Source organism: Ptychodera flava, chromosome 3, assembly GCF_041260155.1.
Source record: "Ptychodera flava strain L36383 chromosome 3, AS_Pfla_20210202, whole genome shotgun sequence".
In the NCBI taxonomy this organism is placed as follows: Eukaryota; Metazoa; Hemichordata; class Enteropneusta; family Ptychoderidae; genus Ptychodera; species Ptychodera flava.
The window spans coordinates 4,227,926-4,254,184 of record NC_091930.1 but is presented as its reverse complement, the minus strand read 5'-3'; the positions used below and the strand labels follow the sequence as shown (position 1 = coordinate 4,254,184).

Sequence of the window (26,259 nt, the reverse complement as noted above, 5' to 3'; positions counted from 1 at the left end):
ACTTTATTTCAATTTTTTGTTTTGATAGTGAATGATACTGAAGTTTCGCCGCCGAGAGTTTTGCCGAGTTTGCTTGCTCAGACAGTGAAATGTTGACCATTTAGATATCGAAAGAAGACGTTTCTTACGGTTATTGACGGGCCGCTTACAGTGACCATGGACTTAAAAGTCTGAGGTTGCAGAGATGTGAAAGAAATTATCCAAGGAGGTGTAAAATTCAGAGGTCGGGAAAGTCTGGGAGAAAGAAGTTATCACGTCAGAATGAGGCATCTGATCAGGATATTTTTCACCAGAGTGAAGATGACAAGCACTAGCTCAGCGTTTATCGCGTAAAGATGTACCGTCACGTTGTTACTCTTCGTGTCTGGCGAACGACAGCACTCGCAGCTTTGTTTCATTCACGGTGACTTGAAGTTGAATGACTTTGGCAAGGAGAAGGAAAATTATATCAAGGCAGATGAAGTCGAAACAGTTACAGCTTACCCGACATGAGACCATCTATTCCGAGAGACCTGTCCGATGCCGAGTGATGCCGAGTGTCAGCGTTACCTCTGTCGACCATGCGTTGGACAAACTTGGATAGGCATCAACCAGGTGGACCTAAATTACACGTAGGTTGAAATGCTCCGAAACAAACGGCCCTTTTCAAGGCTACTAAATTGTCGAAGTCGATAATTTGTAATGTATCATGGTGTGTAAGATAACCAAACAGTAAACGATATGTGAGAATAGATCTTTGAAACTGCACGGTTGGCAGCAGTTGAAATAAAATCAGATATTCAAGTATAATTTGGCATCTGTGCTATGGAAATGGCTTATGCCAGATTTGCACATATTGTGTGCCTTTTTGAGCCGCATTACTTGTAAAGAAACCACGTTTAGTGGGACAGACGTTGTGAATTTCTGAACCAACGCGGCAAGATAGATAGATAGATAGATAGATAGAGAGATAGATAGATATATAGATAGATAGATAGATAGATAGATAGATAGATAGATAGATAGATAGAGAGATAGATAAATAGATAAATAGACAGACAGACAGACAGACAGACAGACAGACAGACAGACAGACAGACAGACAGACAGACAGATAGATATATAGGTAGATATCAGACAATGGCAGCACACAAGTCCATCATAATGTTACATATCTTACGTAAGGCATACTGGTAGGAATGTTCAAATATATTTTCCCAGACTAACTCCTATAAAACTTATTTTGTAATATAGCGCCACAGGTGTCCTTTTAGACGGGACAAGTAGTGTCTCCTAAAAAGAAGATGCATTAAGACAATACTATTTTGCTATGATGCATATTTTAATTCTACTACTTAGCAATTTCATGCTAGGAGTAATAACCAATAGGAGCAAACGTTTTTTGTCTTCTGGTACATATCTCTCTGTCACTGACATTCTCCGAGTCCCAGGTAGAGTATCACAATTTCTTTCGAGTTGTGTTTTATGAACAGAACAGTAAAGAACAGTACACAACTACATAAATACAATACACTTAATTTAAAGAATAGAAATTATTTGAGGAAACTTTGACTAACGTGGCCGAATGACATAACTGTATGGTATCTGTTTATGCTTCTGTTACCTGCGTAAAGAAAAACAAGTGATTTGTTGAAATATTACATAAAGATATAATTGTTTTCTTGACGATTTCTCTCTCTCTCTCTCTCTCTCTCTCTCTTCTCTCTCTCCTCTCTCTCTCTCTCTCTCTCTCTCTCTCTCTCTCTCTCTCTCTCTCTCTCTCTCTCTCTCTCTCTCTCATATGCCAAATGTACCTCTTGCAAGTTTTCATTCGACTCACTGTGGTTTTTTTTTTTGAAAGCTATAAATACAAAGCAGGTATTTTAAGTAATATATAAATATTATATATATATATATATATCTTATAGAACAAAATATCATTGTAGTGCGACACCTGATAAAGTTATGATTTTCGACATGCATCCGATGTACTCACTCTTTTTCACACACTGATTTCATCCCATGAGTGCATGACAGGTCATTCCAAAGATAATCGCTCGTCCGGATTTCGACACAATTTTCGTCACCATCGTGATTTGGTTCGCCTGGACTCCAGCTGGTGAATGGCACCTAGCAAACACATTCATTTAGATTGTGGCATTAAATATCACCAGCAATATAGGATACAAGGCGGTAAAAAAAGCAATTCTCCATTTTAATGTCTTGGGTTAATAATCGATATAACGTATCAACTTTTTGTGACTTTAAGTATTCAAAACTCGATCAGTCTTAAACTCAGAATTGGATAGTTAGGCCAAGACGTTTATTCTGATGACGATCCAATAATAAACATCAATATTACTATCATGAATACCAGAATCAGGAGAGGTAACAATTATATTTTGTCCTCGCCATTACGTGTTATTAATAATATTACACAAACACGTCTGGGTTAAAACTTCTACATAGAACAAGGTTATCTATCATAATCCAGAGTCGTCACAGACAGTTATCTATTTTCCCATTGCCAATAAATTCTAGGAGAAAATGACTTGTTGTTTTACTACATATGTTACCATCTACTTTTACTGTAAGAACGTTCGATTAGGATGTATTCGCTTTGCTCTCCTTGTTAACCTACGGCAATACAAAACCATACCAATATTTGGTCAGGACAATTTGTTAAGCGCGTAAAAGCTTTTTATTTGACGCGTCTATAGTGGGTATTATCGGAATATTGAGCTGGCAAACGTCCCGTCGATCAAGTTACATCACTTGTTTGTTCTTGCCCTTGTTACCATGTCACAGCAAATCGTTTGGGATACAACATGAGGTTTGACTATTCAACATAAAAGAGCAGGTAATTATGTTTACACGACACATCATACCCGGTGCAGCACAAAGCAGCCGTATACATTAGAAGCATCACGAAAACTGAATGTCAAATGCCAAAATGAATGCATATCAATTGCTCTTACCTCACTCATGTCATGTATCCTAAACCATTTGGAACATCCACTATCAACTATCCCTCGCCTTGTGCCTATCCAAGTACTGTCACTCATCATAGCTACAAAACAATAGGGGTTGCGATGATTTAAAATCTATCGTGCGAACTGTATACAATAAATGAGGGGATTCAGGAAATTTAACAGTTGAGTAGTGCTTGATGGATTTAAAATGTGAACTCTCAATGTACATACATACATACATACATACATACATACATACATACATACATACATACATACATACATACATACATACATACATACATATATACATACATACATACATACATACATACATACATACATACATACATACATACATATATACATACATACATACATACATACATACATACATACATACATACATACATACATACATACATACATACATACATACATACATACATACATACATACATACATACATACATACATACATACATACATACATACATACATACATACATACATACATACATACATACATACATACATACATACATACATACATACATAAGGTGAATGGAAAGTTTGGTGAAAATGACTTCAATTAGTCACAGGTTTGTTTGTACGTACTTCCTGTCACAAAATCAGATTCATCCTGATCGTCCAATTTTACGAGATAAGCTCCATTAGCATTGCATGCACACTGCGCGTCATCAAAACCCATCTTATCCTCTTCAAAGTAATAACAGTGTCCATTGTACTCAGACCAACCATCATCGCAACATAAACACTACAAAAAAACACATAAAGAAGCGACATTGACGCAATTCACTATATTGAATTGACTATTGAATTTTCTTGAGGATTCATCGGTACTTGGGGCTGATGAAACCTATGGCCGGACTACCTACTGTTGCGCTAGATAAAAGGAAACGCATTCTGGGCATGTGATATGTTGCTATAAGGCATTGAGCTGAATGCACGTAGATTACATACATACGTTCAGAGCATTGGTTATCACGTATTTCAAGACTGTCAATAGAAATCGAAACATTTTTACTTGGTAAGAAGAAGGTAGCACCTTTTAAAACATAACTTCTATTTCGAGGATTAGTTTCTTGAAGTGAATTAAACAAGATCAATAAGCAATATGTGTATTTTCAAATGTGAATAGTGTTAAATCATATTTCGTCATTCCTACAAGCTTATTTACCTACCACGAGTAAATGTGCGCTCAGAACAAGCAGGGTAACGATACTGGCACTGGGGATCTTCATAGTTCGGGGTGTCAGGGGCTAAAAATACAAGCGAGGGGAAATGTTATACGTTGTAAGCGGTGTAGACTAATACACAATCAACGAGACACAATAGCGATTGGTTCACCTTTCGATATGGCCCGAAAGTAACAAATTAATTGTCAATTGCTGAAATTTATATAATATTAGTATATAGTTATACGATGCCGTCCAAAGAGCCTGAGAGTCACATGAAAAACCTACATGAGAAGTTATAACATAGTAACTTTATTGCATACAACTAATGGTTTATGTGTCAGTGTACTTTATAGACGTGCGCTAGATCTGGTACAGTACAATCTGTATCGTTGATGTGTGTGTATAATTTTGCACGTGTCTGCTGTTGTGCATTCTTATAACTGCCACCAATGACGGCCTAAGTAGAGTTCACGGATTATTGATGTAATTTCAAAGCAATTGTTAGCAATTTCAAGTATGATGTTAAATGTTTCAGCCTCCCCAAAGGTGAAGTATGACAATTTGCGCGTTTACATACATCATAAGTTTATAGAAAGCGAATCAGAAAAAAACAGTCAAAGTAAACATGTATCACTTTTATTCGAATAGCAAAATGATACATTTCATGGCGTTTGCTACTTTGATCAGGGCCAGACAAGGAGGAGCTAGAATTAACCACGGACTACTTATTTGTTTTTTTAAGATGTATATATCTTGTTTTAGTCTATTTTTTTCTATTTGGCGATTGTCAAAACAAGTTTTAAATTACATATTGCATCTACATGTTCTTATTATATGACTTTTTCTGTCACCACCACCATCCTTTTTTAATTTACTGGATTTGCGGCAAACGTTTAAACTTCAATATGCCTTTGATACAGGTGGATGAGCTCGAGAAAACATGTAATGAAAAGGCCATGCTACACTTACCTGATAAATTGGCTTTGTATGCGTCACAATTGAATGTGGTCTGTCGCTTCTTTCCAGTTCGGGAACGGAGCTTGAAATTGCACATTGGAGGCCACGTATATATATATGTTCTTCAAGGTCAGTATGATAGAACTATCCACCAGCGCATATGAGCAGTTTCTCGAATCTGATTGGCTGGAAAAAGATATAAAAAACTTTATCTTTTTATTTCAACAAAATCATCTCTGAGTAAACTATCTCATTTTATGACACGTAGGAACTTATTCATGAAACAAAATATTGAAAAATAAACAACAAATATAGAATAGTACTGCAGTAAATAGAAATATAATGCAAATTAAGGTGATGTGTTTCAGGAAGAAAAGAACGAATAGTAAGTTCAATCCGATGATAGCAATTATAATGCTAATTTTAGATATGGCATTTATCAAGAAAGGTGGCAAGGCAACAATCGCTAGTTACTGGTAAAACACACTTTAATTCACATAACGTTGTTTTCTCTTTGCATGACTTTTTTATCAATGCTTCCTGGTGATGGTTTGGTTATCTCTAATCGGCCTTCATTCAAATATCACCTTTAAGTCGAATACTTTTTTATCAGAATTAAATTTACTTGACGTTTTGCGTTTTTTACAGCATGTATGAAGATGCTGCGTTGCATTCAATTGTACAACTTTGTACGACGTTTGGGTGGCCATGCCTGTATTCAATAAATAGCGACTGTACCCTGTGCGGTACAGGCAGTCAAAATCTGTGGGTCATCTCGTTGTCCCAAACAATGATGGTTCGGTAACCGACAAGAATGATAAGAACAGCTACACTGACACAAACATTTAACTCTCAGGTGGAAATGATATAGTAAGACCGTGCTCGATAAAACAGCATTTCGCGCAATATTGACCGATTAATTCGTTTCTCTTTTTAAACCATCGCATTCTGCCATTGGTTGCACCGTTTGTGAAATAATTACACCAATATATAGTGCTCAATCTTTGTAACTCATACATTATGGAAAAAGGATAGAACACAGCGATAGTGACCACACTTTCAGGTTGGAAATATCAGAGATTGGAAATGGGAATAGAGCAAGCCCATTTGCCAGGTTCCTCCCTACTGCCCCTGTAAGTTAATTTTTGCTGGTACGTACATCGACCTATAAATGGACTAAACATAATTGCCTTTCTGAATGTTCCAAACTTTGGTATATTACCAATGCTATATTATAGGATTGTGCAAAAGCTCGTTGTAGATAATTCTTAATTTCAAAATGTTTGCGTATTGTGTTACCACAGCACGGACTGTACCGTTTTGCTCAAGCACTTTCAAGCCATTCGATCCCTGTGCGTAAACATTTAAATGAATGTGTAATTAAGATCAAGTTAGATATAACTGAACAAAAGTGGTACAAAATAGGAACAAGTTTACCAAACAAACAAGTAAGGAACAGTTATAATTAATTTTATGCTAAAGCGTGCAGAACATCCCGTACCAGTAACGGTAAAACATTTTAAAAATTCTTCATCTGTTTTCAAAACAATAAAATCAAATAATATTTCAACCACTGTTCGTCATGCTTCAAAGTTTGCTTTCGACATATTTAGTGGGACAATTGCCGTCATCTCTAGCTATATATTCGTTGCTGCAATGCAAACAATCACACCTTTTTCGTTTTACTTCTCAATTCTAAAGCACCGTAGAACGTGGGAGTTCGGGTATATGTCACAAAGGCGAATTGTAGCTGAATTTTTGATATCGATAAGATGATTCGAATCGCCTAACATCACATTGCAAAATCGATAAAGTTATCATTTTGCTTCCGTTACTCATAGCCCAACTTTACCTTGGCTTTTCCAAGAGCATGATGTGTCACACATGTGCGCTTAGCGTACATCAATAGTTAGAACAGTGACGTGGCCAGTCTTACAAATTCACTCTGTACACTAAGATAGCTGCTAGTATAAACACCTTTTGCCTGGTCATATGGGATATAGTGCCCGTTTATAACCCTGACGGGACATGCATTACAAGAAAAACGTTGCTATTCTCTAATTCGTTGGCTGAGGGATATAGCGATGTGTTTTTGTAACGCACGACCACAGCAGGTAATGACAGGATGCTACTGCCCAAATGAAAGCCAGGTCTAGGGAGCTTTATAATACAACAAAATGTTATTGTTGCATTGTGATTTTGTGATAATATATAATATATATAATATATTATATATAATAAAATTATATATATATATATATATATATATATATATATATATATATATATATATATATATATATATATACATATTGTGACAAGTTTACTTGTCGGTTTCTCCACAGCGGTACCATATTTGAACTCTCTACGAAAATATTCCAAACACAGCTAGCTACGTCCAAAGTTGTACTTCAATCTTTATCATCGATGAGCCGTTCCAATATTTTTCGCTGTTTGAATGTAAAATCTTGCGGTTTTATTTACAAGCTCGTCGCTCATCGTGGGCGCACCCCACATTTATGTCAACCGCAGTTTTCTCAAAGCTGCAGACTACACTGCGTGTATCAAACATGATAGGGCGCTTTTTCAAAGACTATTTCACAGGGGATATTCTGTCAAAATAACCTCTGACGTCACTCTTGTCGATTCAGACGTATCTATTGTCTCGTCATTTGACGAGTTCTTGCATATTCCAACGCGGAAAGAGCACGTTGCGTGTTATACATGTAACCTAGTTGTAGGTCATGGGTAGTAACCTAGTTGTAGGTCATGGGTATTAATAAAAAGTACAACTTTCGATATATATTTGAAGCAATTGAGATTATTCACTCTTCTTCTAGATTCGATTTTTTAAACTTCCCCTTTAAGGAATATGAATCTCAACAGTACATTTTTGAGGTCTGCGTGAATAAGTCGCTTTGTTGTACACGGCGCCAGTATCTATCGAAATTTGATTTAGTTATCCAAAGAGGTCAAATAATCTGTATCATTCAAGGTAAAATCATTGATTACCAGACCTAAGAAACAAAATAAAAGATTGAGAGTCCGGACATTTGTCGCCAATTCTACCTTTAATGGATATAGACACAATTTGGTGACGATGACTAGAATCATAGGTGTTCATTTAGGTTACTTTGTTGTACAGACTAGAGTAAGAGTGTAGCTAGAGGTCATGGCCGTCCTCAATAGTTTAAAATGTCCAAGGCTGCAAGGGTAGCATCGTGCAGATGCTTATTATGCTTTCCTCAAAGAAGAAAAAATAAAAAAAGAACAATCGCGGGGTCAACGTTTTAGAGTTTGTACTTTGGCACAATACTTTATTGATGTAAAGGTCTTCTACTTGCGAGCTGTGTGAGGTATCATTTGTCATGTGTCATTGTAATGTAATGTTTAAGAAATGTGAGAAGCAATGCAGAGTCAAAAACTTTAGATGCGACCGAAAATTACGGGCTCAACGCTAGACAATTAATAGGATACGGTAAATTGCTGCCATAATTCTAACTTTCTATTCGATTGCGAAAAACGCTTTAGCTTGTACATGAAAATATCTTACCCCGCCTTTAAAAAAAACCCAAAATTACATCGTGGCATTAGACTTACAGCAGAAAACGAATTAGACACCAAAAGTGATTTCTAGTTGCCAAACAAATTTGCTTATGCTGGAAATTTAAATTTTTTAATTCGTTATTTGTCAATTAACACCCTTCTTGCCAAATTGATTATTTTGATCTCTTGAAAACGATACAAACCAGTTGCAATATGCTACAACATATATTTGTCTCGCGGTGGTAACGGGTATAGCTATAACAAGGCACATTGTCAAAGAGAGTTACTATTATGTTTTCTCTGATATAAATGACTCACTGATAATAAGTAAAAAAAATCATTTTGGGATATTTCATAAGCAGACAATTCGTAATAATTTTACATGCTCATCTCACAAAAATATGTCAAAGGACACTAAACTAGATATTACTGTGCATTTAAAGTTTCTTTCAATTGAGAGTCTTACATCACACGTATTGCGGACAAACAACTAAAATCAACATGGTGTCGTTTCAGTTCCTTAGCACATCAGTTGAGGATAGAAACTGATACTGTAATTAAGGTATTCTGTGCTAAAATCGAACGTGTGTTTACCGTGAATATGACGCAGTGGAAGATCATTTTTTTATTTTTGACATAAGTGCCACGTTATACACATTTAGGAGAAAAGTATTTAGCAAGGCACTGTTACAAAGATTGTGATTATCAGAAATTTGTCATTAATGCGGTTAGAGTTTGAAAACAGAGAATGATTATTTTGCAAAATCTGTATCTTTAGCATTCAAAAGTAGAGGGAGACGTTAACATGAGTTAGAGACTTAATTACTTTTTTGTAAAATTATATCTATGATGTCATTTTTTGTATTGCTCATGTATCCAAGTACAAGTTTTAGTTATTGTATTGTACTATATTCCGGAGGCCACAGTATTGAAATAAACTAATAAGAATAATGGTAAGTTAAGTTTCAGGTGGATCAGAGAGATGTTCAAACCGTCATGAGGAAGCATTGCAATGTCTTGCATAGAAAAAAACAAAACAAATGTGAACTGAATGTGCTCATGTAGATTACAACAGGATCATCACTTAGTAGTACGCTTCACAGAACTGTAAGATATCTGTCGGAGAATGATATGTAGCAGGTTTCATCAACTTTTGCAAAGTACTCTCAGAGTTGAATCACTAATTACAAAACTTTATTTAATATGCAAATAGGCTGTTAATTAACTTGACGATGCCCAATGCTTCATGGAATAATTATATATCTATCAGATTAACATCTGTAGCACGTTTCATCAAATTTAATTTTGAAGTAACATCGATAATTACCAAGGTCATTAAATATGTAAATGAATCCTTACTTAACTTTAAGCTGCTCAGTGCTTCATGCGAAAATTAAATATTATGCATTAGAGTGTGTTTTCTCTGTAACCAGCAGTTGAGTGCTAACGATACAGTTTATCTGAATTTACATTAGTGATATTCCAAGAGCACGGACCCTCCCGCACATTTGTATTTAGGAAGACTACTTTCCATTTATAAGTATTTTCGATGAATACGTAATGAAGGGTGGTAAAACCCATATTGGAAACAAATTTAGTAAAAGTTCGATACAAAACACACAATTGCAGTAGCGAATTAAACGTGAAAGATTCAAAATTGGTGGATGCCAATAATAGTAATGCAATTAGCCACGTTTACACGACTTTCGAGAATGATGGAATAATTGTAGGTTTCAAGTAAATTTGTGGTGGTTATCGGTGACTTGAAACGCCAAGAAGGCCATTCTTGATGTCAAAATGTTGGTAAAATCTCCAAGCTAAAGATTAAAACAGACAACAACTGTAAAGTTTGGTAATCAGTAATCTAATTCATGACAGAAGTAAGGGTGTTTTTAAGAAAAAAATAGTATACTTTAAACATATCTCTCGGCGAAAAAATGCAACGTCAGTATTTACAACATAGTTCTTGTCCGGACTAAAATTCATTTATGGACAATTTAAAGACTATTATAAAGACTATTTGAATTACAGTTAAAGACAACGAATTATCTTGATTTTGCATGACAACATCACCGATGCTAACATGTAACATGTACACCAATTATCGCCTGTTAAAATCATTTGCGAAAAGCGCCAAATGCATGTTTTTCGTGGCAAAGTGTAAATGAAGTTAGCTTGCTCTCAGTATTTTGTCATGAGGGAATTATTGGCGATGAATTTTCTGGCCATCATTGTGGAAATGCGGTCAATGATATGTTTACCCTCAATCCCTCAACACACGGACTGTGATTGACCCTTACCTCCATAAGTTGACCATAGTCTCTTGCTTGGTGGAGGGACTGTCATAGTGAAAAGAGCAATACCAGTGACGTGTGCAGGGGCGCAATTTTTACCGTTGATGAACAGTGCCGATGGCCTTTTGTCTAATGTCAATGCTAAAACACTTCCTTAAACGTTGCATCAATGACTTGCAAAAGGGAGAAGTAAATTCCGCCGAAAATTTTACTTTCTGACATTGGGATGCTGCATACCCTGTGCTTTTTAAGACTTTAACAACAGTCCACTATCAATGGTCAATACCTATAGTATTTCAACCTTTTGACTACTGGGTAGGTTACAATTATTGCAGAATTCGAGGCACGATGTCGGTTACGCAATGGCAGATTTTTGCAACATGCGTGGAGTGTTTGCAAGCGATGAGGCAAAGCTCGTTCTGCTGTTCCCGGAATCTCTGCCCCAAAAACGACAGACAGATAGATAGATAGATAGATAGATAGATAGATAGATAGATAGATAGATAGATAGATAGATAGATAGATAGATAGATAGATAGATAGATAGATAGATAGATAGATAGATAGATAGATAGATAGATAGATAGATAGATAGATAGATAGATAGATAGGTAGGTAGGTAGGTAGGTAGGTAGGTAGGTAGGTAGGTAGGTAGGTAGGTAGGTAGGTAGGTAGGTAGGTAGGTAGGTAGGTAGGTAGGTAGGTAGGTAGGTAGGTAGGTAGATAGATAGATAGATAGATAGATAGATAGATAGATAGATAGATAGATAGATAGATAGATAGATAGATAGATAGATAGATAGATAGATAGATAGATAGATAGATATTGTCAATGGGGGAGCATGTGTTTCCGTAGATATAGAGACACAGAATAGAGAGAGACAAAGAGACAAAGAGAATCAGGGAGAAAGGAGGCGATCATTGTTCGCCGTGTTCGTTAAGTATAAATCAAACATCACAAAATTGTTTCAGCTGAGTCATTTGAAGGCAAATATGTAATAAAATAGAATGGGGATGATGGCAACTATCTCCTTTCAACGAGACCTCGCAGTTGGAAATATCCTTGTTTTCGTGAAAGTGGTCTTCTTTCAGCCACTGTCACTCTCGCTGTCTTTCAGCTTAGGAAGGACCTTTCAAAAATTACGTGTACCGCCGGTAAATCGCATTTTGTAATCGATATTAAAGAGGCAACACAGTCCTCGCTTCTAACGTTTATGCTTGCATAAAAATAACGTTTGTCTAATTTGAATAGAAAAGGCTAACAACGTGAAAGACAGCTCCGCAAAAAGTACGCGAATTGCTAACAGAGGAATAAGTTGGACACTTTTCAAGCTTCATGAATCCATGAATATTCACCAAATGTTGTTTTAACAAGTTTCGTGACGATGTAACCTTGATCTAACCTTTCGTCAAGGGTGATAGGCAGACCAGGTGATTGACTGCCGGCTGTGGGCTTTAAAATGAAGGTAGAGGACCTTGGTTTAATGACCAGTTTAGTGAATACCGCAGTGATGAATGAGTCAGAATCCTTACAAATTCAAGTAAATCAAAATCCGAATCAAAAATTTTAATCTACGATTGGATCTCAACATTATTCCGTTCGAGGCCCTGGTCCCTTCATTAGCACCGGCATAACAAATAGGTGCGTCACTCAGAGACTTTCAATTCGTATTTTTATATTCATTAATTCGGAAATAACTTTATACCTACACCTGGAGTATTGAAAATTGAATTTGTTCTCTACTGCTTGATATGTTTTGCAGGAAGTGTTTGAAGATAGTGAGCCACAATCACAATTATCGCCTGTGTTGTTTGCTGAATTAGCACCCTCAACAATGGTACGAATTTTTATGACGGTTTTCTTCTGATGCAAGTCCTTGTCTGAATCTAATGCTTGATCGTAAGACTTTCATTAGCGCGGCTACATCTGAAAGTGTTTAGCACTTGAACACATAGACTTTCCCCACCTTTCGTGATTGAACTTTCACTCCATTAGATTCAAATTATGTTTTTCAACCTTCATTACGTATTCATAGAAAGTGGTGTTCATAAATTCATATATGCGGGAGCATTTTGACTCTTGGAACAACACTAATGTAAATGTAGAGATTGTAAAAATAAATAAAAATAACTCTTCAGCCCTCAGAATCTACAACAAGGGGTATCACAATTCCCTTTAAAGCAAAGAGACAAATGCCGAAAATTTAAAAACCCAATTGGAAAATTTTCATCAGTTCATTTTGGATCAATGTGGACTAGAGGACGTTCACTTTATAGCAGTAACTATATATTTCTCAAAACTTTTCTAGACGTGGCAGATTATTTTTCTATCACGGGCACACCCATCTTTTCCAAGGTCAAACATAGCGTTGTAATTTACGTGGCAGCTTTATTCATTTGTTCTTTAGTCGATCTGACGGTGCTACCTTCATTAGGTATTCATTGGAAATGTTTCAAAAATATAGAAGTGTTTTTATTGTTAATGGATAGTGGTAATTGTATTGACATTGCATGGTATTCAGAGTCCAATGAGGGTTTGAGACCCCTGTCAAGTATATTGGTTTGAAAACGTTTATCACATTTTTGCGATTTAAGGAAAGTATCTTTTTATTCATAACGTACATCTGTGCACCAAAACGAGCAATCGACCTATACAGATTGAAGCTTCTGATATAAAAGGTAAAAGGCAAGTAAGTTTGCTTTATCTTCGTTTTGCGTTTTATTACAAACGGGAAATATCGATTTGTTAAACTTTGTAAAGCTTAGATTATTCTTGATTTTGAAAGAGAATGATTAAAAGTTTCCTTGAGGAAAGTTTGAGCATAAGTTTAAATCTCATTTGCAAGTCACCCTACTTCGGCATTACTGATCTTCATCGACCTGACGCGTCGTCAATGGACTCTCACAAAGACTGTTTTACTTCGTTTGTCCGCATCTGTTACGTAATCAATACAACTATGCACAATAAAGCGACAGCAATGACTAATTTCGACACGTTCAACCACTCCAAGAAATATTGTTTTAAGTTTGAAGCATGGGTAGGTCGCGACATTTCTCATGTAGTTTGCTATTCTATTTTGTCTGTTCCAATGAAGCATAGACTTGAAATTAATATGTAATCGTTTTCACTCAACATGCAAAGTTTTTTTCCACAAATTTTAACTTTATTCCATTCAGAAGGGTGCTACTTAGAGCACAAACCTTTTACATCAACAAAAGTGTGGGTCAGAATATTTAATTGTTAGGGTAAGTCGACCACAAAGCCGTTTCAAAATAAGTTCAGTGACCATAATTTTTTAAAAGGTTCTTTTGTACTAAGAGTATTAGTTTTACCATTCCACAAAAATGTGCTTACATATTTGGGGGAAGGGGTCGAAAAGAGGATTTGTAACAAAATTTTACTACAGACGCGAGGAAAAGACAGTAGTTCACATTTGCAATGACACTACCAATAAACATTTTTGGCTAAATTTAAAGCTTCATCAACCCCATGTGCACATACTCATGACAACAGCAAAACACTTTATTTTACTTGTGCATTCGTATATTCTGCCAGCACTTTTTATACAATTTACTTTGTAATTTAACGGTAATAAATTGATTTCAGTGAACCCTATTTATAATTTAATACAGTTGTTTTTTCAGTAAAACTGACTTACACTTTTGATCCTGACTACCCAATAATATGTAAATAGAATGATTGGGGGCATCGTGACATCCATAACGATCCATCAACCCGTTACAAATATCATCCCTATTGGCTAACTTTGAGGGTTTTTAACACTTTAGCTGGGGGAACAAGAGTATGTAGCGGTAGAGTACGCCTGCTTTTCACAATAGTGGGATTCATCGGCGATTTTTGTGCTTGAGTTGACTAAGTGTTGCTTTTAAGTGTTCTAAATTCAGTAACTCAATTTTCGATTGGATTTGAACTCACAAGTATGGCACCTAGTCACTTAGCGAAGATATCAAAGTCAAAACCGCTCGGCCAAGTGACCGCCCTTCAAAAGAGCGGTTCAATAACTGTGCTAGTTTGTTACAAGTATTCTGACTGCGATCCCTCCACACGCTTTAGAGTTGATGAAGCACTCGCACTCACATACTCAACATCACTTATCGCACGCAATTAATTTTAAAGCAATGACTGCATCACAAAAGGTGGATTTAGAAATGGTGTTTAACGCCATAGTCTGACTCATTCAGTCAAAGGAGAGGGATGGTAGATCAAATAGGAAAATAGACTCAGACAGACTTAAACTTGTTTGACTGCGTTATGCTGGTTCTGGGCACGGCCTTAATGTAGTACCAAGTCATGTTGGCAACAGACAGGTAATTGTTTCGACTAAAGACCACGCATTGCATTAAATGATAAAGTGTTACCCAACCCTAATATAGATCTGCTCTTATGATATAAGTATTTTGGCCTTTGCAAAGAATGAACTAAACTTCCGTCGTTCTTGTAACAGATAACTAGGTACAATCTACCTACTGTACGCTTAGTGTATCTAGACTCTAGATGCGTACATCATCGAGATTTAGTCAATATTAAGAATAAACGTCAATGTACTGTTTATTAGACTGTCAATTAATATTTCTATTTCCAGACTGCCAAATAGCTAATGGAGTTTCCGTGTTATATAATCAAGAAACATACCTGTAGTATGCTTCTTTGGCTCACAATAAACGTAATAAAGTGTTAACACTGAAGGTAACACTGGGCAAAATGCTTGACAATCAACAATATACGGTATCACAAATGCTTATTCTGTACATGTGTCAAATACGTTAAGTATACACGTACGTATACTTATAAAATGCAAAACTACAGTGTACACTTAGTGTGCAAAGATCTGCATTACGTATACTCATGATCTGCATAGAAATACGCTACGCATATCAACGTATTGGAATGTTCCATATACAAAGATGTAAGTTACGTGTGCAATTAATATTGTGTTCCATATACATCAATGTGCGCAAATATACTGGACGTATACCAAGCATTTTGTCCAGTGTAAAGTAAAATAAATGATTTCAAAAACAACGTACAGTGAGCACTACCTGATATGTTTCAAATTCAAGTGCATATCTCGGTACATGTTCAGCGAACCCTTATCACATTCTAGTTATAGGTTGTCACTGTCCGGAGTACATGGCCGTCAGCAGTTATGCAAACGCTCTGCCAGCTAATTATCTATTGGTCCCCCAAAACGTTCTAGGGTTCCAGAGTGGGTAGAATTTCTTCACTTCAGTTTGCTGCGCATTTCCTTTTCATATGTCTTAAAATTGTATAACCATTATCATTTCGATATCAAGGACGAATAATTGTTTGTGCTATCCCTCGTATAAAGGGCACATCGACCAGAATGTAGTGACACACGGAAATAAATGTTGCCCTGTACATTAATGTATCAGATCCTTTATCAAACAGACGTCTGTCGGGACTTTGCTGAAATGGGAAGCATTTTTAATGTTATAGCGATTCCTTGTAACCACAAACTGCAAACCATTGTGAAGTTCTTCTTTAGTACAATACTGTAATTTATTTTTGCAGCAATGCAGCATCACTTACAATATGATTTGAAACTACAGTTAAATGACTACAGGAATGCACGTTGTATAGTCTGTATGACGCATGGTGTATGTTGATGACAATTTTGCTTATTTCCATACAAGTTACGGCCGGGTCGAAAGTATTGAGACCCTTTCACCTAGTCGATGTGAACGCTCTATTTTCATTGCATGAAGTGCATAAGACCTCCCAAGAAGAGTTTGTCCACTGCTGATCAATTTAGCTTACCAAACGATTTCGAACAGTGCTGTGTGGAGGTACTTGTGTAGAAGGAGTGGATGGAAAGTTTCAGAGCTTACCGTTAGCGGCGAAAGTTACTGACTGTATAGACTTTGACAAATAATTTCAGTTTACGTTTAACAATGGTGAAAACCCCACAAATAAAAGTACCGGACGTACCGTGAATCAATTTAATATACTGTTTCGTTCACGACGTGAAAACGTGTGGCCAGCAAACGCAAGATTTCAGCTGCATAATGCACTGGTAAGGTGGCTTCAAGGTCAAGATCTAGGGTGGCAAGGCAAAGTAAATCCCTGGGAAGATCAGTTTTTTGATGTTCTCCCAGACTATTCATGGTTCACTGACCCACATAGACAAACGTTTCATCAACTATCTTGTTCGATACCAGAGAACTTTGATATATTCCAGGGCTACAAGTTAAGACATTCTCCCAAACACGTACCCAAGCCACTGACTGCTAATGAACTCACATCTATAGCATAGCAATTATTCAACATCCTTGAACTTGTAAGGAAACTCGATATTACGATAAATATTTAGCCTATACCTGTTTAGGATGCTGCGAATTCTGTTCCTGACAAGAGCATTTTATCCGCGCCGCACCATACGACGATTCGCCATAAAGTGTGCAAAATTGCTTTACAGCTGTCTCTTGGCTCTTTGAGTACCAAAGTCAATTTATGTCGCCTTAACACCCTAGTCATTTATTTTTAAATTTTTGACAAAATTTTGATAGAAATTGTAGCCCATAAATGTGCTCGGACTGCCTGTAGGGTGAAGCAAACCGTCAAATACATTGACCCGTATGTTACACAGTGCTAAGAAGTTAACAAAGGAGCACAAATCCGGCTTGAAGCAGCTCTTGATGATGTTGATTACTCACGTGGTTCTACGTTGGAGGAAAATGTACCGGATTGTGTACAAGACCACATATTGAAATACAAATTGACAGATCATAACGCAGTAGCGTATAAACAGAACTGTAAAACAAAATAACTGACACTAACATTTGATTCAGAACTGTACACATATGTAGTTGTTATATTAACCTGTCAAAACTGAGCCTTGCTGAACTAAAACTCAACTCAAACTGCACTAAAACTCAAACCACAGAAGTGTTGCTATACAAAAATGCTAAAGCAACACCGCTGTGCATTTGTCTGTACTAGCATTCCTATATTGTTTCATCTTTTTACGCGTTCTTGATGGGAAAAACAAACAAACGCGCCATCGCATCATTGTTGCGATATGTCTAGAAGGAGAAATAAACATTATGTATATATATATATATATATATATATATATATATATATATTATATATAATTCGTTTGTAGGATATGACACACGTACCAATCTGCTGGTTCAAATAGTTTATTATATCAGCACAACGTTTCGTCCTAAAGTAGGACAAAAGTACAAAAGTTACATGTCGGAGAAAATACTAAGTGACAGTATGGTGAAAATACAGGAGTTGTTTGTTTCTTACCTATTTGGATGGCTCTTATTTTTCTTTGATGTGGTTGGATCAAAATTATTGTAACAAATTGCATGGTTTTTATCGCGATTTTGTGTTTTTTCTTAGGCGGATTACTTTCATTTATTGGGTAAAGCGGCCCGTCACCCAGGAGATGTGCAAATGTTTACAGGTATACTTTCATTCATAAATCCGATTAAGCTGAACTTTTGCTACATAAAATGGTATCTCCACCAATCAGACATACGGATTCGGTCACGTGCGCGTTTCAATCATTGTCTCGCGCTGGACCGATGCCAAGGCAAGTCTACATCGGCGGACATGACTTTCATCGCGCTAGCGACGGTAACCTTAGTATTTTGAGTTATTTAGAATATTTACTATTATATTTTGAAACTAATGCAACGACACGATCGAAACAGTAGTTACCTTTCTTAGAGATGCTGTGGATATTAAAATATCACAAGTTTACGACCTTGGCGAGCCCGAAATGTTCAGATCAATGACACACAAAGTGTGCGCTTGTAGTGGGCACTGCCGTCACCGGTCTTCCTCGGTGCCATCTCGGTCGTCAAAGTTTCGTCTTACGGACTTTGATGTTTGCTGTGACACATATATTTCCCGTAGGTACATCCCAATTTTGTTACTTGACGGTAACTCTGTCCTGTTGTGAGTGTTGTCCGAGTCAACTTTCGAAATACATCGGATTCTACGGCGCTGCACTGTAGGTCGACAGCGTATGTTTTCACTATAAGCCTTATGCTGCAGGTTTGATTCCGATCGAGAAACGACGGAATAATTTTGGTGATGAAGGAAATTTATCGTTGTTTGTAAAATGACTTTATGCTTGAGCTTTCTATGTCGCTTTCCTGGAGATTATACGGTACTCATTTATTAAGTTAAACTTTCGTTGAGGTCTATATTTCGGGTTTATCGCCAACCTCGATCGCCAGGTACGACGTCGCTTTGCGATCGCAAGGTACGACGACGTCCACTTTTAACCTTACGACTTGAGCCGTGATGTTACTGAGCCATTATAACAATCGACGGCATCCTCATTCGATTCTTGGGAATAGCTAAAGCTTTAGCGACTCGAAATGTCGTTGGACATGCCTTCTATATTTCCAAATCTTGATTTCACCATTTTGTCAAAATGTCATGAGAGCACGGCATCGATCACGACAATCGCGGTCTGTGTGGCAACATGTACGAGCATGTACGAACGGTACCATTGCAGAAAAAAGTTCCGGTTGATGACGTACAACAGCGGTAATATGGATTTCTTATATGTGCTGGTGTACGTCACACAGGTGGAGATACGGGCCAGTTCATGAGATAATATCATCATATTATCATATACCTATGCCCACGTTATTGAATTAATAAATCTCGTATATTAAAATATGATACGTTTCACTGTGGTTTTTCTTGATGGACTACATTTGTTTGCGTCATCTTGCTAAGGCGGATGATATACTAGCGTCTGAAGTAATCTATCAGCTGGCTCATTGACAATTATTTTACGGTTGAGCAGAGAAATGCTTGAACTCTGTCATCAAACATGTAGGATATCTACCGAATCGGTACGGTACATGCAAGTGTTGTGTTTGGTATTATTTTCCAGAACGCATTTACCATGAATACATGATATTTTTGAAAGTTGTGCTTTTGAATTTGCCGGTCCTCCGACATGTCCGATAGCACTTTTGCTTGTCGTCTGCGCGTCTGTGCTTATGCACGGACGGAACAGCTGGTCTGTCATCGATCTGTCAGTGCCCGTACGGTGTGATGCTCTGCTCTTTAATTTGTTCAAATTGGTAGCACTACTAGCAGGTTAATCCTATATCGACACATGTTTTTTTTATTTAGTTCACCCGCATTTCCCTATGCTTCAAAACCCTGCCACTTTTGGAGATCGGACATGATATCGTAGTCAAAGTCAAAATCATAGACGGGCACCATGGTTTGTTTTGATTAGGGCGCCACCATGTAAGTAGTCCGGTATGCAAATCAACAGGCCGTATCAGGCGTTGTTATGTAAATCAACAGGTCGTATCACTTTTTCATATGCAAATATTCAATTGAATGAAAGAAAGACGCACTTATCATTCCTTTCATATGCAAATCAACAAGTCGTATCACTTTATTGACATGCAAATCAACATGATAAATCATGTCACTGAACTCAGTACAGACACAATACAGGGCATAGGTATACGATATATATATATATATATATATATATTATATATATATATAATATATATATATATATATATATATATATAGATAGATAGATAGATAGATAGATAGATAGATAGATAGATAGATAGATAGATAGATAGATAGATAGATAGATAGATAGATAGATAGATAGATAGATAGATAGATAGATAGATAGATAAGATGTTTACAAAGATAAACATTCTAGGCTTATTGTGCTCGACAAACAATTTCAATAACAATTGCTTACAGTGCCCTTAGATAGGCAATATTAATAACCATTGGCGCAAATTTGAAATTGCTACTATATTTCTACGCATATTTGTGAATTGCAGCTCACTCAGCATGTAAGATACGTTCAACATTTGATGAAGATGAACACTAGTCCTGTTTTGTTGTGAGTTTTGTCCATGTTTTCTTTTGTAGACATATTTTCACCTGTCGAAGTCCTACTCTTGGGACAAAACGTTGTGTCAACATTACCAACGCAATGAAAACAAAATTTATGACCGGATCAGTAGACATGTGTAAATACATTCACCCGCTCTTGTCAAGCTACTCTAAGAACAACACTGAGAACTATCTGAAAAACTCATCTTTACTGATATATATATATATATATATAATATATATATATATATATATATATATATAGATAGATAGATAGATAGATAGATAGATAGATAGATAGATAGATAGATAGATAGATAGATAGATAGATAGATAGATAGATAGATAGATATAGATAGATAGATAGATAGATAGATAGATAGATAGATAGAAGATAGAATTATAGATTTATATATAGATAGATAGATCCTGTTTTGATATTTATACGTAAGTAAACACACTTGGAGTACATCTAGATTAAGAAGTGCCGACTCACGCAGCCAACTCGCATAGCATAGTCACATCATTTAGTTCGCGCATTGACGAGAGAATTTGCGATGATATTAGGTTAATAAAACAGAGCTTAAATTCTCTCAGCAGTGCGTATGCCACGTCTGCCGCCGCAAAATCTGCCATTTCCCTGGTGTGGGCTGGGGTTTTTGTGCTTTGTACCAGTTTGTTTCTAAATAATATCTCAAAATCAGACGGTAATCGATAAAAAATAGAAGCAACAATACGGTACGAAAGCAATGTCCATATTAAACGTCAAGTCTATGACGAAGCTAGTGTAAAGATTTCTCTCGTACAATTTGTACGAGAAATGTGGCAGTTTCACGAAGACAACGACTGCAAATAGAACGTGTGGCATCATCAAAATATGATAAGAGCACGCAAAAAGTGATAACGTATCCGTTCCGTTGTCATATGCAATCTTAATCTCTCAAATATACCATACTAACTCCTATAAAACTTAATTTGTAGTGTAGCACCAAACATTTTCTTATGGAAGGAACCATTCCCTAATGGAAGGAACAAGTTGTGTCTGGCAGCAAGAGAAGATACATTATGACAATGAATTTTTGCTATGATGCATATTTTAATACTACTAAATACCAATTACAGGTCGATTAATATATAATGCTTAAAGTGACTGTCAACTGGAGTATATGTTTTCTTGTATTCGGGTATCTGTCTCTTTTCTTTTCGAGTACCTGTTCTCTGTCGCTGACATTCTCCCAGGTAGGTTTAAACAACTTCTTGTAAGTTGTGTATTATGAACAGAACAGTACAGAACATTACAGAACTACACCATACCATACATTTAATTTAAAGAATGAAAATTATTTTAGGAATGTTGGACTAACATGATCGAATGCCATGGCCGATATGGTATATTTTTATGCTTTCGGCATCTGCGAAAAGAAAAAGTGATTGTTCAGATATTAATTACATGAAAATATGTCGATCATCGTCTTATTTACTTACTCTCTCTCTCTCTCTCTCTCTCTCTCTCTCTCTCTCTCTCTCTCTCTCTCTTCTGTACCCTTTTTATAATTTTCTTTCTACTCACTACCGTTGTTATTTTTGACATATCTAGAAATACAAAACAGGTACTGCTTGCTATATCTGAGGTTCATAGACTACCTGTACGGATAAAAATTATCCTTTAATAACTTAAAGTCCGAGACCCACTTGTTCTTTGTTGTTAATTGTTGTTGACAACGGCATCGAATTCGGGTACCGCCGGTGTGTCAACGAATTTTCCTGTCAAATCGCTTAGAATAGTCATGGGTCATGCAAATAAATGGAAGAGATTTTGCACATTAAATGTAAATAGCTGTAACTTTTGATACTATTGTTATAATTTTTCTCTGGTACGTATGCACTTGGTGTTCTTCAAACAAAACAAACCACAATTGGAATTCGAAAACCAATAATTTACGATATAGATCCGATGTACTCACCAGTTTGCTTTTTCACACACTGATTTCAGCTCATCACTGCATGTCTGGTCATTCCAAAGATTATTACATATCCGAATTTCGACGCAATGTTCGGTACCTCCACTGTTATTTGGTTCGCTTGGACTCCAGCTAGTAAATACAGCCTAGCAAAAAACAAACCAGTTACTTTGTGACATAAAGAACACTGTATCTGCCAGTGGTAATCAATTACATACAATATAAAGCCGTAAAAATATATATAATTCTTAATGGTAACGTCTTGGGTAACTCAATGATACATCTTTTGAACGTTGTGTGACTATACGTATTTAAAACACGAACAGTCTTTAACCAAGAACGATATAGTTAAGTAAATACGTTTATATTGATGACAAACTAGCAGAATGTATCATCAATAATGCTTTCGTTAGCACAATCTTCACGATACGTAAAAACGTGATTTTGTCCTCGCCATCGATGTCTTATTAATAAAATTACACAATAATGTAGGGTTCAAATTTCTATGTCGAACAAGTTTAGCTATCATAATCAAGGGTCGCCAATGCAATTTATTTCGCAAATACCAATTCTAGGTCAAATTACTTTGTGTTTACCCATTTAGGTTACTATCCACTTCTACTGAAAGATTGTTTGGTTTAGAAGAGGTTTGCTTTGCTTGCCTTTTTGACCGACGGCCATACAAAATGGTACCAAAATTTTACAAGACAAATTGTTACGTGTAGAAAAGCTACGCACCAGACCCGTCCATAGGGGGTATCGTCAGCATAGTGGGCTGGCACCAGTCCTGTCAACCACGTTACACCATTCGCTTGTTCTTTCCCTTGTTACCATGTCTCCGCAAATCATGTCCGATACAACATATGCAACATAAAACAGCAGGCAACTGTGCTTGCGCGACACATTATGCCTGGGTGCAACGCATAACGTATATTTTATCAACACCACAAAATATATACCAAGAGTATCAAGTTTCTTACCTGAGTCAGGCCATGTATCATAAACCATTTGGAACAACCACAATCAACAACCGCTCGCCTTGTGCCAATCCAAACAGTATCACTTATTAAGCCTATTAAAATAGAGGACGCAATTAATTTGAACCTGTCGTGCGAACGTACATAGATACCTAGATACATAGATATTTACATAGATAGATACATCATAGATACATATTTAGATACCACACACATACATACATACATACATACATACATACATACATACATACATACATACATACATACATACATACATACATACATACATACATACATACATACATACATACATACATACATACATACATACATACATACATACATACATACATACATACATACACACACAAGAACCAGGGGCAATTTTGTAATAGGAAGGTAGGTGCGTCGGTGTTTCCTTTGTGTGTTCTACCTGTCACAAAATCGGATTCCGCCTGGTCGTCCATTTTTACCAGATACGCATCATTTGCATTGCATGCACACTGCGCGTCAACAAAGTTCATCTTTTCATCTTGAACATAATAACAGTGTCCATTGTGCTCAGACCAACCATCATCGCAAGATAAGCACTACAAAAAATACAAAAAGAAACGACATTAAAGCAATTCGGTATATTGAATTGACTTTGGATATCTTGTGGATTCATCGGTACTTTGGCTGATGAAACCCATGGCCGGAATTACCTACCTATATGAGAGGATACGCATTCTTTACGCTTTGTGATCTGTGGCAATTCCGCATTGAGCTGACGAAGTGTTTGTAGATTGCATACATACATGCAGAGCATGGGTATTTACGTATTTTAAGACTGTCAATCCGAACATTTTACTTGACAAGAAGAAGGTAGCACCTAGACAAAACATGATCATATTTTCTTTTAAATTAAATTTCAATTTTGGATGGGGAGATCCTTGTAGTAAATAAAATAATATGCATTACGAAATGTGGATTTTTAAACTTGAATAGTGTTAGCCCATATTTCGTCAGTTGTACATGCTTATTTACCTACCACGAGTAGTTGAGCGCTCAGAACAAGCAGGGTAAAAATACCAGCACTGTAGATCTTCATAGTTCCGGCGTAAGAGGCTAGAATACAAGCAAGGTGAGACAGTATGTTGTAAGGGATGTCAAATATAATTATTACTAAATAGAAAAAGCGATAATTAAGTTCGCCGTTCAAAATGGCTTGAACGTTCAAGAATTGATTTGAAATTGCTGAATTTATGAATGAGATTGCAATATACTTATACGACGTCTTCTAAAGAGCCCCAGAGTCACATGGAAAACACACAGCAGTAGTGCTGGAATAATTACTTTATTGCATATCACTAATGGTTTATGCGTCACAGTACTTTATAAACGTGCGCTGGATCTAGTACTGTAAAATCTGAATTGTTAATGTGAGTGTGTATAGTTAGGCATGTGTCTGCTGTAGTGCTTTTTTATAACTGCCACAAATGACGGCCTAAGTAGTGTTCACGGATAATTGATGCAATTTCAAAGCAACTGTCAGCACTTTTAAGTAAAACATGAAATGTCTGATCCTCTCCAAAGGTGAAGTGTGACAGTTAATGTGTTGACAAACATGATAACCTTATAGAAAGCGAATCAGAAGAGCAAACGGTTAAAGCAAACATGTTTTTTTTTCGAATACCGAAATGATACTTTCCATGGAGTTTGTTACATTGATCAAGGCCAGACAACAGAAGCTAGATTAAGCACCAACTTATATTTGTTTGGTGAAGATGTATCTGTCTTTTTTATTTTTTTATATTAGGCGACTATCCAAACAAAGAATAAAATACACAAAGCATATACGTGTTCTTGTTGTGTGATTTTTTTCTGTCACCATATTCCCGTGTTTTGAAATTTACTGGATTTGCTGCAAAAAAGTTGAATATGGAAATGCCTTTCATCAGGTGGATGGGCTCAACAACACATATAACAAAAAGACCATGGTAAATACGCTCACCTGATATCTTGTCTTTGTAGACGTCACTATTAAATTTGGTCTGGCGCTTCTTCCAGTTTTGAAACGGAGCTTGAAATTGCACAAGGGAGATTATGTGTATATGTGTTCTTGAGGGTTAATGTTATAGAAGTATCTGCCCGGGTATGTAAACAATTTCCTTAATCCGATTGGTCGGGAAAAGATATAAATAACAGCATCATTTCGTGTCAACACAATCATCTCTGAGTAACTATCTCATTTCATGGACCGTGGGATAACATATTCATGAGATAAAAGTTGAACAAATGAATAACAAAAAACAGATGTGTTTCAGGAAGATGTGAACGAAATGTAACTGCAATATGAGGGTAGCAATTATGATGCTTATTATAGATGCGGCATTTTCAAGTAAAATGGTTAGGTAACATTTGCTGGTTACAGGTAAAAGACACTTTGATGCATATATTTTTGTTTCTCTTTGCAAGAATTTTTCGA

At 36.4% G+C, this 26,259-nt stretch overlaps 2 protein-coding genes across 2 annotated transcripts; both read right to left on the bottom strand.

Moving 5' to 3' along the window:
• Positions 1-1,302: 1,302 nt before the first annotated feature.
• Positions 1,303-5,297, bottom strand: LOC139124678 (perlucin-like protein). Its single transcript, XM_070690803.1, has 6 exons — positions 5,123-5,297; positions 4,157-4,234; positions 3,570-3,729; positions 2,958-3,049; positions 1,976-2,109; positions 1,303-1,603 (listed from the first exon to the last, which is right to left on the bottom strand). The coding sequence occupies exons 2-6, from the start codon at positions 4,214-4,216 to the stop codon at positions 1,600-1,602; spliced, it is 450 nt and encodes a 149-aa protein (XP_070546904.1). The 5' UTR covers positions 4,217-4,234; positions 5,123-5,297; the 3' UTR covers positions 1,303-1,599.
• A 16,630-nt stretch (positions 5,298-21,927) lies between these two features.
• Positions 21,928-25,998, bottom strand: LOC139124667 (perlucin-like). The gene is made up of 6 exons (XM_070690793.1): positions 25,786-25,998; positions 24,823-24,899; positions 24,226-24,382; positions 23,793-23,884; positions 22,816-22,958; positions 21,928-22,263 (listed from the first exon to the last, which is right to left on the bottom strand). Coding segments are annotated over exons 2-6 (453 nt in total). The 5' UTR covers positions 24,883-24,899; positions 25,786-25,998; the 3' UTR covers positions 21,928-22,262.
• Between the last annotated feature and the right edge of the window lie 261 nt (positions 25,999-26,259).

Bases quoted from the DNA above. Each gene is read 5' to 3' on its own strand.
- LOC139124678 (XM_070690803.1), bottom strand. From the start codon at position 4,216: ATGAAGATCCCCAGTGCCAGTATCGTTACCCTGCTTGTTCTGAGCGCA. The intron at 3,730-4,156 runs GTAGGTAAATAA...GTTTTTTTGTAG, and splicing joins TGAGCGCACATTTACTCGTG to TGTTTATGTTGCGATGATGG. The intron at 3,050-3,569 runs GTACGTACAAAC...ATTGTTTTGTAG, and splicing joins ATCTGATTTTGTGACAGGAA to CTATGATGAGTGACAGTACT.
- LOC139124667 (XM_070690793.1), bottom strand. From the start codon at position 24,882: ATGAAGATCTACAGTGCTGGTATTTTTACCCTGCTTGTTCTGAGCGCT. The intron at 24,383-24,822 runs GTAGGTAAATAA...TATTTTTTGTAG, and splicing joins TGAGCGCTCAACTACTCGTG to TGCTTATCTTGCGATGATGG. The intron at 22,959-23,792 runs GTAAGAAACTTG...GTTTTTTGCTAG, and splicing joins TGATACATGGCCTGACTCAG to GCTGTATTTACTAGCTGGAG.